The sequence below is a fragment of the Podarcis muralis genome, chromosome 17 (assembly GCF_964188315.1).
Source record: "Podarcis muralis chromosome 17, rPodMur119.hap1.1, whole genome shotgun sequence".
Taxonomy (NCBI): Eukaryota; Metazoa; Chordata; class Lepidosauria; order Squamata; family Lacertidae; genus Podarcis; species Podarcis muralis.
Window position 1 is genome coordinate 12,003,955 of NC_135671.1, and position 16,397 is coordinate 12,020,351.

At 45.5% G+C, this 16,397-nt stretch overlaps 1 protein-coding gene across 1 annotated transcript; it reads right to left on the reverse strand.

Annotated features, from left to right (window-relative positions):
- Window positions 1-364: 364 nt before the first annotated feature.
- On the reverse strand, window positions 365-16,180 carry AMTN (amelotin). Its single transcript, XM_077921229.1, has 10 exons — window positions 16,127-16,180; window positions 13,555-13,599; window positions 12,555-12,611; window positions 10,745-10,828; window positions 9,333-9,422; window positions 6,782-6,841; window positions 4,358-4,453; window positions 3,416-3,451; window positions 2,000-2,026; window positions 365-814 (listed from the first exon to the last, which is right to left on the reverse strand). The coding sequence occupies exons 1-10, from the start codon at window positions 16,178-16,180 to the stop codon at window positions 365-367; spliced, it is 999 nt and encodes a 332-aa protein (XP_077777355.1).
- Window positions 16,181-16,397: the final 217 nt, after the last annotated feature.

The window sequence follows — 16,397 nt, forward strand, 5'->3', positions numbered from 1 at the left end:
AACCCGTCGTCATTAAGCTCTAGAGCCGGAATTAAAAGCTGCTAAGCATTGTTATAAGGCTGTTAAAAGAGTATTTCCCTTTCTGGAATGGGAATTTCCAAATTTTCCAACTAGTAAGGCTGTATCCAACTAAGACCCACTAAAGTTGAGGGGCCTAAGTTGCTCGTGTCCATTAATGTCACTGGGTCTCCTCTAAGCAGGATTAATGTTAGATACAATCCATAATGATTACTATTTTTTCAAAAAAAAACAAAAAATCCTCCAACCACCCCTAGCGCAAATTTCAACTCAGTTACCACACACATGTTAGCATCTGCATACGATATACAATACACAGAAGACATGATAATTGAGAGGTCTCCCTTTATGGTTCTTTCAATGGCTTACTTGCCACGGTGCTTAATGGCACGTAGCTGTCTCCTCTCACATGTGACCGAGACAGATTGTGCTGCTGCTTCCCATTATTGTCCTTATCAAGTCTTATGAGAGACGTAGGCGGTTCCCGGAGTTCACTCGGCTCCATATTCATGCCAGAAGTTGGTTCGGCAAACACACCATTCATCACAGGGCCTGGCTGTCTGAAGCCCGAGGGGGTTGGGTATAACCCGCTTGCAACCTCGCTCAGGCCATCACTTGCTGTTGGAGAAATCTTCTGGATGGCTGCTGCTGTGCCCTCTGGAAATGGTAGGTTGCCCGGATTAGAACCAGCCTGGTTTGCTGGAAGAAGATCTTCTTGACCTTCAGGAAGGGCCTGACCCAAAGGGAAGAATCCTCCTCCGGGGACTAGAACCCCAACAATTTGTGACTGTGGTGCCTACAAAGGGAGAAGACAAGCAATAGAACACTTGTCAGGATGTTTGACGACTAACATCAACGTCACAGAGAGCCTCTTTGGACATTAGAGAGAGAGAGAGAGGAAGGAGGAGGAGAAATGTAGTGCACCTCCTTATCCACAGTGCTTGAGTTGGAACTTCAGCATCTCCCTAAACCCCATGGTGAGATGGGAGAAGACCAAATTCTGCTCCAAGAAAAGTTGGATTCGGTGACGGGTATACTGTCACGCACATGAACCTTTTTAGTTTTGGCAAGCCTACCCACACATCAATCCTTATTAGTTATTATTGGGCCAGATCCAACTAACAGAAGCCCCTTTACATTGCAACGGTGGGTGTAAAGGTAAAGGGACCCCTGACCATTAGGTCCAGTCGTGACCGACTCTGGGGTTGCGGGGCTCATCTCGCTCTATGGGCCATGGGAGCTGGCGTTTGTTCGCAGACAGCTTCCGGGTCATGTGGCCAGCATGACTAAGCCGCTTCTGGTGAACCAGAGCAGCAAACGAAACGCCGTTTACCTTCCTGCCGGAGCAGTTCCTATTTATCTACTTGCACTTTGACGTGCTTTCGAACTGCTAGGTGGGCAGGAGCAGGGACTGAGCAATGGGAGCTCACTCCGCCGCGGGGATTCGAACCGCCGACCTTCTGATCGGCAAGCCCTAGGCTCTGTGGTTTAACCCACAGCGCCACCTGCGTCCCTAGCGGTGGGTGTGGTCAGAGCCAAAAGAGGGTGAGGCCAGAGTGTGAGGGTGTGGCCAGAATGGGTAGTCACACAAACCCACAATCAGGAAGCTGGCTAGGGTGTGTTGTACCTAGAGCATCATCAGGTGTGGATAGAGGGGAGGCCAGGGGAGAGTTCCATGGTGTCCAGTTTTGGCCCTCAGCCCAGAGTTTTCATATACCTTGACTAAAGGCTTCCTCACATTCAAAACAAAAACTAAAATACTCAGGGGTACTGAGTCCTGAAACCAAGACTAAATTCTGACATACCCTCCCCCTCCTTGACCCAGGATCTTGGAATGGGTGCTTCATTGTTCTCCTATGTAGTGGAGGCCACAGAAGTGAGGGGGCCACACTAACAGGGTGGGCTTGAAACAGCTCGGTGGTGATTGCTGACCAACTATTTTGAGAAAAGAATATAAGAAATTAAGGAGCGAGCTACTTACCATTTCTTCAGAACTGAGCACTGCACCCTAGAGCCCCAAAAAGGAGAGGGGTGAGGTAAGTAAAAGCTAAATTTGCAGAAATATATATATATATTTAAATGGTATCTTTAAGAAGGTACACAACATACTAACACCAGCAGGCTTTGTAGTTGTTGTTTATTTCATTTAGGAGTAGTTTGCCATGAGGCATCCCAAAAGAAATTTACAATATGCTAATAACAGATATGAAACTATTCAGTATATCAAAACAATAGAAATGGTGTGTGGCTGTGGGTGTACACACACACACACAAAAAGTCTATTCAAATTCAATGCAAACTGGGTAGTATTGGTAGTAATAGTAGCCTAGTAGTCTTATGAGGCAAATTACTATATAGCAACGTACAAAATGGACTTCCTTGTTCACAGCTCGGTCTGTCAACAAACAGCCACTATGCAACACAACCAGTTCCTAGCTCTTTAGCACACCTCTATGCCATCCTGTATTTGCCTGTGTGTGCTTCTATGCAGGTTTCATTGGAATTAAAACACCCTGCCAGATCCAGGACAGAGAAATAATCCCCATGCTTTCCACTTGTGCGTTTCTCTCGAGAGCAAAACGTGTGAAGGAAGCAGCCTCACATTGAGCCAGACTGTTGAGCTCAGGATTTTGTATCTTTCCCAACCCTACCGAGAGATGCTGGGGGAATGAACATGCAGCTCTCTGCTTGCGAGGAAAATGCTCTGTGACTAAGCTACATCTCCCCTTGCTATGAGAATGAGCATCTCTAATAAGCTAGAGCCATATTCCCTCACGCAATTAACAATAATGTCAGATTCTAGGAGAATGAGGGAGGTGTTCATGGTGAGTTCCAGCTCCTCTTTTTCTAGAAAAACAGCATCGGACGTCCCTATTTTTCCCAGCAAAATGTTGGAGGGTGGGCAGGGAAAGCGAGGCCATGGCCATTAGCCCCCCCCCCTGCTGCCATACCCCCTGCCAGGCCATGGGGGAGCTAAATCATGCAGTGAGCCTATATGTGTAGTCCAGGTTCACCAGACCTTCCACCAGCACGTGGAGAGTGGATATGGCAGGGAATGTGAGGTCACTCCTTTCCCTCACCCAACTGCTAACTAGGTGCAATGAGAGAAAAGGGCAGTGATGGGGACCCTGTGGCACTTCAGATGTTGTTGGACTACAACTCCCATCAGCACCAGCAAGCATTGCCAATGGTCAGCAATGATGGGAACTGTAGCTCAGAAATATCTGACAGGCGTTCACCCCTCATTTTTCAGGAAAAAAGAAAAAAAGAAAGGGACAACTATATTTCAAGAGCCCAAGAAATTCAGAGTGGATGCCTGATGGACAGGGTATTATTATTATTATTATTATTATTATTATTATTATTATTATTAAAATAGTTTTGTCTAACTTCTTACCTGTGGCCCCATTTGCGCAACTATAATTGGAAGCATCTGTAAGAAAAGTTGTCATAATTGGCACCTCCTTGACAAATTTAAAATACACACCATATTTTTAAAGCACATTTCCTACACAAGGATCATGGAAGCTGTAGATTACCCCTTACAAAGCTACAAGTAATCACAGAAGTTATGGGGACATTATTCTCATTTGCATTCCAGTTTCCAATCTCTAGCTGTGCTGTCTTATCTAGAAGGGTGAGTGTGTGTTTTTTAGTGTTGCACCAGTATCTCTTCACTAGCACCAACATAAATTCCCAAATGGCGAAGGGTGAATAGTGTAGACACTATTAGCCGCCATCCTTTGCTCACTTTGGAGCAGACTTATATAGACTTGCAGCATTAGTATGTTTACAGCGCCATCCTATAAGTGCATGGTCAGAGTTCAGTGGGATTTACTGCCAGGTAATCAGAGCTATGGTTTTCCCAGTAGTGATACATGGAAGTGAGAGCTGGACCATAAAGAAGGCTGATCGCTGAAGAATTGATGCTTTTGAATTATGGTGCTGGAGGAGACTCTTGAGAGTCCCATGGAGTGCAGGGAGATCAAACCTATCCATTCTTAAGGAAATCAGCCCTGAGTGCTCACTGGAAGGACAGATCATGAAGCTGAGACTCCAATACTTTGGCCACCTCATGAGAAGAGAAGACTCCCTGGAAAAGAACCTGATTTTGGGAACGATTGAGGGTACAAGGAGAAGGGGACAGCAGAGGACAAGATGGTTGGGCAGTGTTCTCAAAGCTACTAACATGAGTTTGACCAAACTGTGGGAGGCAGTGGAAGACAGGAGTGCCTGGCATGCTCTGGTCCATGGGGTCATGAAGAGTTGGACACGACTAAACGACCAAACAACAAATCAGGTATGAGATTGCAGCCTCAAAGTGCTATAAAATACTTACCGATTGGGGTGGCAGCAGCTGTTGTGGCATAGTTGTTCCAACGCCCGCTACAGGCAGCGTCTGAGGAAGTGTCAATGCCCCCAATAGGATAGCAAGCTATGTGAAAAGAAATAAGGGTTTGAAACTATCAGGGACAAATACAGAAAGAGAATAAATGCTCCATTTGAAATCAATTATGTAAAATCTGATTATAATTTCTCAGAACCATAAATATTTTAATTCCAAACACAGCAGATGACAGGGACATGAGCTTTGTTGTCATAGCAGAGGCCTTCAGCCCAGGCCATCTCATGATGGGTAAACAGGGCAGCCACAATGTTGCCAAGACAATGTTGAGTCATTTTGAACAATGTCGTCGTTTGCATCATTTGACAGGCAGTGTGCAGACCTTCCAAGTGTCCCTATTTTCCAGGGACAGTCCTGTATTTACAGAAGCCAACCCAGTTTCTGATTTGATCCCAGAATGTCCCACTTTTCCTTAGGACATCCCTATTTTCATCAGCCGAATATGGAGTTATTCATATTTCATCAGCGAAATATGGAGTTATCCAAGCCAAGGAGATATGTAAAAATATAACCTTTAGAAGACATCTGAAAACAGCCTTGTATAGGGAAGGGTTTTTTCTTCTTCTAGTGTTTAATGTTTTATTATGTTTTTAAACATGTTAGATGCTGCCCAGAGTGGCTGGGGCAACCCAGTCAGATGGGCATGGTATAATGAATGAAATTATTATTATGGAATAGGATGTTCCTATTTTCATCGGAGAAATGTTGGAGGGTATGAGTGTGTGGCCTCAACGTGAAGCCCTGAGAACTGGGCACTGGCTTTTTTTACTCACAGCACCAAGCACAGTTTGGAACAGGGAACTACAGCAGACAGAAACCTCTGAGAAGAAGGTGTCAGTTTGAGGAGCAGACCACCATGGGACATTGGAAGCCCTTTGGTTGTTCTGTTGCACCTGTGCCTCTGGTGATCCATAGATCCTCTTCCACTTGCCTGCTAAACGGGGGCACACAGGGCCAAGCACCATTTTACTTTATCTGCAGCGTTTTAAAAAGTGTGCTTTGACTTTGAAGACATGGGGTCCCGTTTTAGACAGGCAACCTATGTGAGGTTCCTGCTGAAAATCCCCTCTCCTCTCAGCAAAAAGCAGCTTTGGGGCAAAAAGCAGCTGGGTGGGGGGGTGCTGCTCAAGTAGGAAACTGATAGAAACTACATAGAAACTGGTTTTAACCTTTAAAGCCCTATACGGCCTAGGACCCTTGTACCTACGGGACCGCCTCTCCTGGTATGCCCCACAGAGAAACTTACGGTCTTCAAATAAAAACATCTTGAAGGTCCCAGGCCACAGAGAAGTTAGGCTGGCCTCAACTAGAGCCAGGGCTTTTTCGGCTGTGGCTCCGATCTGGTGGAACGCTCTGTCACAAGAGACCAGGGCCCTGCGGGACTTGACATCTTTCCGCAGGGCCTGCAAGACAGAGCTGTTCCACCAGGCCTTTGGCCAGGGCACAGCCTGACCCCCTCCCTCGGCAATCTTCGCGGAGCTCTGGCCCAATGGTTGCCAGTGGCTTGAATTAATTAATTTTTATAATGAATGATTTTAGAATGTTATTTATGCTGTACTTTTGTACTGTTTTATTGTTGTTAGCCGCCCTGAGCCCGGCTTCGGCTGGGGAGGGCGGGATATAAATAAAATTTATTATTATTATTATTATTATGGATTAGGGCTGTTTCCCCTCAAAATACATTCTCCAGCAGTTCAGTTCAAGAAAGAAAAAAAAGAAAAATTCACCACATTTATCAGAAAATTGTTTTCAGAGAAATTTCATTCCAGCTTGAATCTGACCATGAGGTCAGTGGGTGGGCAGAGCCAGCACGCTAGTTTCCTGGCAGATGAGTCACTGCCGCTTACTGGGACAGCGGCAGGGAGGTTGTGGGAGAACTGGATTGGCTCATCTGGCCCATTCGCACTGCACCCAGGTCTCTGGCACCTTGCCCCTCCCCTGCCCCTCTTTGTAAGCAACAGCACCTGCTGCTACAGGGTTGGGAGATATTGTGTGTGTGTGTGTGTGTGTGTGTGTGTGTGTGTGTATTTCTTAGAACCCCAAAGAGCAACAACTTTAACAATTCAAAAAAGAAAAGGAAGTCATTGACAGTGGTTTGAAAGAGAGATGTACCAGAAAATTGGGACACATCGTGCTTATGACATTATATTTTGACTCTTTTAGATAAATAGAAGTTCTGTAATAGGAGCAGCAATAATGGTGTCTTCTTACATCAGAATACCTTCAGATATAACAAAACTTCCTATAGAGCAAAACCAGAATGATTTCTTCAATTTCTTTTTGTTAAAAAAAATAATAATCTTGCAGTGATGAAACCAAATATAGAACATGGCATGCTTAGGAAGAAAAATAACTTACAGAATTAAGGTCCAATGGGAGCATCTGGGTCAATGGTAGTACATTATAGCCAGGAAAGTTCTGTAACACAAAAATGACTGAAGTTTTTTAAAGTGATTTATGCCAGTGTTTCCCAACCGGTGTTCCGCGGCACACTAGTGTGCCGTGAGACCTTGCCTGGTGTGCCGTGGGAGGGAGGCGGGAGAGGCGGGGCGGCGGCGGCATCTCCTGCTGAATGCAAATCCAAACATGGCGGGCGCCTCCCTCGCTCCTTTGTAGGCGGACCATCGAGAGAGAAAGAAAAGGAGGCGAAAGAGCGAGAGAAGGCGCCTGCGCGGAAAGAGGAGCGAGCAGTGCGCCTGCGCGCCGCGGCGCCCGAGATCGCTTCTCCCCACCGCCCCTTGCTTCAAAAGAGGTCCGGGGACAGCGGGAAGCGCTTCGCGCTGCCCCCGGACCTCTTTTGAAGCAAGGGTTTGCGGGGAGAAGCGATCTCCCCGCAGCCCCTTGCTTCAAAAGAGGTCCGGGGGCAGCGGGAAGCGCAGCGCTTCTTCCCCGCTGCCCCCGGACCTCTTTTGAAGCAAGGGGCTGTGGGGAGATCGCTTCTCCCGGTGCTCCGAAGCGGGGCGGGGGGGCGGGAACACCTGCCCCAGCCGCCCCGCTTCGGAACGCTGCTCCGAAGCGGGGCGGGGGGGCGGGAACACCTGCCCCAGCCGCCCCGCTTCGGAGCGCTGCTCCGAAGCGGGGCGGGGGGGCGGGAACCTCGCACCCCGCCGCCGGGCATCGGAACGATGCCCCGATGCCGGGCGGTGGGGCGGGAACCTCGCACCCCGCCGGGCATCGGAACGATGCCCCGATGCCGGGCGGTGGGGCGGGAACCTCGCACCCCGCCGCCCGGCATCGGAACGAGGTCCTGGACCTCTTCTGAAGGCAGGCGGGGGCAAAAGTCTTTGCTCCCCCCGCCTGCCTTCCCGGGACAGCGGAGACTTCTCCGCTGCCCCGGGCGATCTTAAAATGCTGGCGGGCGAGAGCGAAGCGTTCGCTGCCGACCCCCAGCATTTTAAAATCTCCTCGGGGCAGCGGAGACTTCGCTCCCGCCCGCCAGCATTTTAAAATCGCCCCGGGACAGCAGGGGCTTTTAAAATGCTGGCGGTCGGCAGCAAAGCCCTCCTGTCCCCGGAGCTTGCGGGGCGGGAGGTGGGAAGAAGGGCTTTTCTTCCCACCGCCAGCCTTCAGAACAGCCTTCTGAAGGCTGGCAGTGGGAATAAAAGCCCTTCCCCCCCCCCCAGCCTTCAGAAGAGGTCGGGGGACAGACTGTCCCCGGACCTGGTCTGAAGGCGGTTTCCCTAGGAACGCATTAATTGATTTTCAATGCATTCCTATGGGAAACCGTGCATCGCAAGACGAAAAACTCGCAAGACGAAGAGACTTGCGGAACGAATTAATTTCGTCTTGCGAGGCACCACTGTACTTTTTATATAGTCAATATAGGCACAGAGTTAAATTTTTTAACATTTTCTAATGGTGGTGTGCCTCGAGATTTTTTTCATGAAACAAGTGTGCCTTTGCCCAAAAAAGGTTGGGAAACACTGATTTATGCAAAAACATTGAAAGTCATAGCATATAACACATTTACTAGGCAGAATATTACTTTGTATTCTAATGTTCAAAGAGTATTCTGGATATCAGGTGATGCAACAGAGCAGTGTTTGCTGCTCTGGGAACTTTTCTTGGCTGAGGAGTAGGAGATATCATTCAAATCAATAATAGCAGCTCTAGAATATTTGCTTAGCCCTTAAAGATCAAACCATTTGAAATCTCATTTTTAAAACTTACTGTTGAGTGACTTCACAATGAATGTTTCATAACAGTGAAGAACTGATGGCCTGTTTCACACACCACGTTAAGTGAAACCATGGCCTAGCATGACTGTACTAACATGGGGACTCCTGCTGCTGCTTTTCTCCTCTACAGTTGTTCTGCTGCTGAGCTGCACTGCACTGCAAATAAACCATAGCTTGGCTTATCATGTCATCCAAATACGGGCTTGTGGTTTAGCCCTCTACTGACTAACTATGAACTTTAAGGTTCGTCCTGTGGTTTATGGCTTGTGGAAAGAGTCTGGGAGAGCTACATCATGAGCACAGGTTCAGAAGACATCTTAAGCCAAACCATGGCTTAGCTCAGCACAACAGGAGAATGGAACGAAGTGGCTAAGACTTCAACACACATGTGCTTAGCCATGGTTGGCTGATTGTGATGTGTCAACCAGGCCAATGTATCCTTCAGTTTTATTTAAAAACACTGGAAAAGGTAAAACAAGGTCCTAGAAGAAGGTAATAGGAGGGGGACCTCCAAATGTTCCATCAGCCCCAGTAAACATAGCCTATGGTCAGGGCTGGTGGGAGCTGGAGTTGAACAATATCTGGACTATATGCTGAAAGAAAATAATTCCTGGACTACATGGAGAAATAAAATAAAATAATACTCAAATCTCTGTTACAAGTTAGAAAAGCACAATGCATTTATGATCTGCTTTTAAGACGGCACATAACCCTTTAAGAAGCTTCCTTACTTGCATGTTTGGCCCTCCCAGCTCTGGTGGGTTTTGTGGGAAATTGGAAGTAACTGGGAAATTTGCAAAGGTCCATTCAAGTGGAGCAACCTGCTAAAGGGTGACAAAGAATCACATTGATCAACATGCATTTAATAAATATAACCTGGAAAGCTGGTTATGCTGGAACAGATGGACAGTGCAGTCCACTCAGAATTCAATAGGAGTTAACCCCATTGTGTATAGAATTTTAGCCAGAGTAAATACACCAGTGTGGTGTAGTGGTTAAGAGCGGTAGACTCGTAATCTGGTGAACTGGGTTCGTGTCTCTGCTCCTCCACATGCAGCTGCTGGGTGACCTTGGGCTAGTCACACTTCTTTGAAGTCTCTCAGCCCCACTCACCTCACAGAGTGTTTGTTGTGGGGGAGGAAGGGAAAGGAGAATGTTAGCCGCTTTGAGACTCCTTCAGGTAGTGATAAAGCAGGATATCAAATCCAAACTCTTCTAATATGGATAAGCATAGTTTGAATCAAGATATTGGGCGTGAAGATATGCCAAATTTATCTCCCATATTCTTAGTTGAAATCTGAGCCACAGTCAAGCTGTGGTGAAAAGACTTTGTATGTAATCCCAAACACATTTATTCAGAAGTAGGTCCAGTGGAAATAGGTGAGACTAAGGAAATGACTTCAAAACAAGCGTATTTAGCTCTGAAACACACAAGAGCAAGAGCATTTGGGACTCTTGAGGTCCATTAGTCCCAGTTCTGATTCTGAATAGGATTGACCCACCTGTCGTACACTTGCTGCTGCAGGAATGTGAACTAGTTTTGCCACAAACCCAGAATCATCATTATTCTTGTCAGTCCATAGACTGACCCCTTCATGTGCAGTAAGGAGGGACCTAGCTGGAACCACTAACTTGGGCTTAAGAAAATGTATTTCTAACCACATCACTTCCTCTCTGCACAGTCAATTTAGTAGCACAAATAACACCAGCAGTAAGAGAGAAATGTCTTGCCATTCAGCGCCCAGATCTCTTTGTCTTGAACCACACAGAGCAGATGTATATGCAGCCTTCCATAACAGTAACAGAAGCCTCATCTGCGAAGGCAGTCAGGCACCAGACTCCCTCTAGAATGTGAGCCATTATATCAGATCTGCCTGCTGCAAACTTTTCTCATTTTTGCCCTCACACCATAAGGCCTGGGACTTCTAAGCTCCTTGCTTTCAGCCCACCTACAGCATCTTGTTTAATGGACCTAGCCAGACCAGTTCCACTGGGTCATTCCCCCATGAGCCAGAAGGCCTGCAATTTGGAGTCGAGCAGCTGGCATTGATTTCTCTGTCTGCACTTCTAAAATAGCGGTACCCACTACCATGGAAACGCATTACACAACACTGACTTGTGAGATGAATTCTTTCCAGCTTACCTCATTGGGCACCTGGTTTACTGATGGATTCTGATCTGGAACCAGCTTTGCTGGAGGCAATCCAGGCCCCAATCTTGGCCTTTGCTACCATCAAGGAGGGAACACAAATTAAGGATGAAGTATGCAATTTGAACGTTGTTTTTATTTTATTTTATTTTAAGGATCAGGTTTATGTTTGCTTATTGCTTCAGCTCTAAAAGAGAGATGGCCTCTGTTCGAAATAAAGAAAAGCACTCCCAAAGTGTTGCTACTGCTCCAAGATTTTCTCTTTCTAATGATGAAATTAATTCTATATTGCACTGAGGTTGTACTAGTTAGCCACTATTACCTATTGGAAGATCCAGTATGGATTGCCTTTGGTTGAGTATATGTCTTCCTTCCTCTTTCCTTCCTATCCATTGCTGTTCTGGGCTCGTGTTTTGTTAACTTTGTTATCAGTTAGTTTTGTGGTCTTTTATGATTTTAATATAAATTGCACCTGTTTTTATTGTGATATTTTTGTAATTTGCCCTGGACCATTTGGTGAAGAGCAAGCTATTACTACCTATCATCTACAGTATCTATCTATCATCTATCTATCATCTATCTATCTATCTATCTATCTATCTATCTATCATCTATCTATCTATCTATCATCTATCTATCTTCATCTATCTATCATCTATCTATCTATCTATCTATCTATCTATCTATCATCTATCTATCTATCTATCTATCTATCTATCATCTATCTATCTATCTATCTATCTATCTATCTATCTATCTATCTATCTATCATCATCATCTATCTATCATCTATCATCTATCTATCATCATCTATCTATCCTCTATCTATCTATCATCTATCTATCTATCTATCTATCTATCTATCTATCTATCTATCATCTGTCTGTCTGTCTGTCATCTACCGTCCACCATCATATTTGGGTGGGAAGTGTATCAGAATGTTTGCAATTCAGTATCTGTGGGTCTGTGAAGGACAGCAATGCTGTCAGTTTGGCTGGGGTTAAAACCACACATCAGCTTCTAGGGACAGAAATAGCTTTACTAGGGATGCTGAAGATTGGGAGGAAGTCCCATAAAGTAGAGAGAGAGCAAGAGGCTCAAAGATAAGGATACTGACAGAAGTCTATTTGAGTAGTTGTGCCAAATGTCCCTTTGAGGCAAGAATAGACTCCATTAGTTCTCCTGGATTATAACATGTGCAGACACTCTCCTATTTGTCTCAAAAACCACCTGGGTTTTTGGAAGCATTCCTACTGTGTACTCAGAAGCCTTTACATGTTCACAATAAATGCTAGCAAAACTCAGAATATAGACACCCTCCCCCTCCTTATTAGTTCTGTACCTCCCTTACTGAGCAGAACCTAGCCTTGGTTGCCATATGCAGTTGAGGATTGTGGGTCTTGTACTCAGTCTCCAGCTGCAAAGATTAGAGGTGTTGTCCAAGCCCAGAGTTAGGAGAAGCCCAAGTTAGGAGAAGCTTAAAGTGGGCTTTGCACAACTTGAAGTGGGACAGCCTTGTCTGACAAGGAATTGTTGGCATTCCAAGCTCCCTGTTCTCCATTTCTCATTCCACTGCCATTTGAACTGGATGCTTCTACTGAGCCATCAAATTAGCCTTGAAATTTCAATGTTGGTAATATTCAGTGGTAAAGCCAGCACACAGAAATACAGAACTAAACTTATGACCTAATTCTGCAGCAGTTAAAGATTATCTTGAGACGTCACATTCACAAGAACAATGCAGTTAAAACTTAATTTTTCTTTTCCAACTTGTTGCACTTCAATTACTTTGCTTTTAAGGTACCTGTGTTTGCTGCGGATTGTTCCCCATGGCTTTGTATCTTTGCATCAGTCGTAGTATCTGAGGATTGAATTACAGAACAGTTTCTTGCAAGTGATAAATCTGGATTATTCATCATTGGAGAAGTGATGTAGACTATTCATATACTATGATATATAGTAATCTGCTGGCTTTCCCTTGTACTGCGGATGTTTTCCTATACACACATGTACTTAAGCTTGGGAGGCAGTTTATTTCGACTGAAAACAATTCAAAGTGTCTACAGCGGTAAAACAAAACAGAATGTTTTGATGAAGACTTTTGGGAGATGTTCGGGTTGGCACAAAAGGAAGAAAAGAACAAAAACGGCACAATAACACCCACAGCTTCACCAGCCCTTATAGAACATTTGTCACCAGAGCTGATAGTACATCAGAGAAGCCAAATATTTGCAGGAAACACAAAACATCTGAACAGAGGTACCAGCTTGCGAGGGCAATTGGGGGGGGGGGACATCACAACTGCAAGTACACAAAGTAAAAGTTATGCATTCTTTTAACTTTAAACGAGAGTGTCTTGCATCATTTCTATACGAGGGAAAAGAGAATGAAAGGGTCAGATAACCCAGGTCTGTCTTCCGCATACTCTGCAAATAGGAACCACAGTCTAATTCCCAGAGAGATCATCTGTTCAGCTTCCTCTACTGAGCATTCGCCCTCAAATTCACCCCAAAGTGCACTCTGGCTTAGTGCTGAACAGTGCCAAACCTTGAGAAACAGCCCCTCCTCTGCCTTTTGCTTTGGCCAGAACCAATAGGGGGGGGAGGCTGAGGAGCTGCCAAGGGAACCCAGCAACTCACAATATGTATATAGGGGAAAGAATCTGTGCCAGTCTCCAGCATCACTGCCATCTTGATAGGCATTTGTCTAGCTAATTATCCAGCTTGTAAAAGCGACAAGGAAATACATAGTTTAAAAGACGCTTTCCTAACATTACAATGCATGCACACAAGCACACTGCTTACCTCTCTGCTGTTGCTTGTAGCAAGGAGTCTGCCCATTTGGTTCACCTAAGGAGGAAGTAAATGCATTCCAGATGAAGTACACCAAAATGGATTGGCGTTGCACAGCGGCGGAGCAAGCTGATCGGGCGCCTGGGGTGGCACGCATGCCCTGTGCTCAGAGCAGGGCCAGCCACCCACTGGGCAGAGCGAGCCGGGGCAGGATGCTCCGTGGGGCCTCCAGAGTCTGCCTGCCACCTCCCACTCAGCCGCCCTACAGCTGAGGGGGAGGCAGCGGGTTGACCACTTGGGGCAGCATGGAGCCTGATGGCGCCCAAGCCACCACCTCACTCCCAGGAGAGACACGTGGCTCAGGCCCCGCAGTGAGTGCCGCCCTGCATTTTGTCACCCCCCTCAGTGGCGACACCCAGGGCGGACCGCCCCCACCCCACCCCCCTTCCTCTGCCATTGGTGTTGCGTTTCATTCGCTTTTCCTATAGCAATTGCCTAGTTCATGTTCCAGCATCATTGCAACCTACTCAAAATGAAATAATGGTAATGCAGCAGTTCCTGAATGCTTATGATTGATAGGTCACGTCGCACCAACTGCTTGGGCGGTGCACCGTTTACCGCAGTGCATCAAGGTAGCAACATCTCCCCAGCATCACAGCTTGAAGTTTCAGAAGTCTACAGAAACAGAGCACAGAACTTTCTGTGCAATGAGATGGGCAGAGATCAAGCATCAGCAGAGCTTTGTGAGTTGCAGCATTATATTTATGGCATAAATTATCACATGAAATTCACTACTCTGTGTTTGCCAGGTGCATATGCACTGAGCTGCTGATGAACTTTTTAGTGTTGGATTTACATGTGTAAATATTGTTACTCTAAGGGGATATACATGGAACTGCTTATTCTTTCTTGGGTATTGTTTCCAAGCATTTAAAAATCTCTCCAAGGCCTCTGGTAAAGGTTTCACAACCTCTGCTACCCAGTCCTGCTTTAAACTGGAGACATTCAGGGGTTGAACCTGGGACATAGCAGAATGATCTATCCTTGGAGGACTAGGGTTGCCATATTTCAAACCGTGAAAATGCGGACAGGTTGTTGAGCTTTTTTTTTTTTACCAAAACTGCAAACAAAATTAACGTTTCTGAACTATTTTTTTATGGGAAATCAGTAAAAACGACACACTGCTGACATCGGTTGCCAGGTATCTGGATTTTCCCGGACATTTCAACAATTTTTGCCCAGACACTGCTGCTGACCACGGTATTTCAAATATCTCTGGGAAAATCTGGACATGCAACCCCAGGTAAGACCCACACAGGACACAGATGCCTCAAAAAGCAAGGTTGAGGGCACTTCTGTGTGCGGGTAGCTCTTTCTCATACATAAAAGTAAGCTTTTAGAATTTCCTTTGAAACCGATGCATGTCCCTAATGTTAATTCAGGATTTACTTATTATTATTATATTTTTTTAAAAGCCAAATGTGTGTCAGCTTTCAGAAGCTTGGGAAACACAGAAATGGCACAATCAATGCACATAGTGCTTTGCAAAATAACATGAGCAATGAAAGGCAAGCAGCTGCCTTTACACAAAGGAAACCTTCCACCTCAGGCAGCTGATTTGGGACACCATGAAAGGGCAGCAAACTGTTAGTTATTTAAATTGTTGTTGTTGTTATGCCTAGCCTTGAATTAAGCAAGCCGGCAATCTCTCCTCTGCATATAAACCTTTCTAAACCTTCTCATTCTCTGAAAACGTACACATATACCCCTTACTGTCTGCTTGGCTCACTTGGGAAATGAAAATGAGTATTTCTCAGTGAGCTAGAGCTCTGAAAATGGGCACACATAAAGTTCAGTATACCCCAACTGTATACTACAGTATACAATATACTACACCCCCCCCTGAAAGCAGGATGTTTCTATGTCTCGTCTTCAAATTGGGGTGGGTGGGTGTTATAAATTGCAACCCATGTGGTTAAGGTATTTTGCCACACAGAAAGCACACACCTAGTCTGGGACTAGTTGGCAGAAAAAGGCTGAAAAGAAAGACATTCACAGGCCTGCCCCCAGAAACATTATACCCCCGTTGCTGAAAATACTTTCAGAAAGCTAGCAAGTAGCATAGGCATAGCACACTGCAGTCCCCTGATTACTAGCACAGTGTGAAATTGAGACATTTGTAAGTCTCTCCCTAGGAAATGGGGGGGGGGGGAGATAAGGACACACACACACACACAAAAAAAAATTATACTACTTTCAACCAACTGAAATTTGGTATGTGCAAATGCTGATTACAAAAAAAAAAAGTCTGAAAATGAACATTTTCACACCTAAGCTTCAATATTTGGAGCATGAAGTTGCCTCCTGTTTGGGAAAGTATTGCAGCACAGAGGAAGCCAAGTTACATGTGGAATGGTGAGTTTCACTGCCCCTGCAGGCTTGGATTTAGGGAGAAGCATGTTGAACCATTATCAGCTAGAAGCCCAGAGCTACGCCGTACATTAAGTGTACCTTGCTGTAGCTTGCTAGGTATGCATGCGTCTTACCAAAACAGCCAAGCTTGAGTAGATTAAAAGCTACTTACTGGTAAAGAGATTGCCAGCCCCAGAAGAGAAAGGAGTAGAATTACAATCTTCATATTTCAAATTGGTACCTGCATGAAAGAATCAGAAATGATTTTTTCCCCCACCGTCTTTCATTATTCACATTGCAAATTTCAACCTTGGCATTACAAGGAATTCTTACCACGTGGTTGTATGGCAAATTCAGAAGAAATAATGGCTTGGTCCTCCTGCTGCTTTGTTGAAGCTCTTTCCCCGGCTGCTGAAGTCTTTTTGGGATGTACCCGTCTCCTG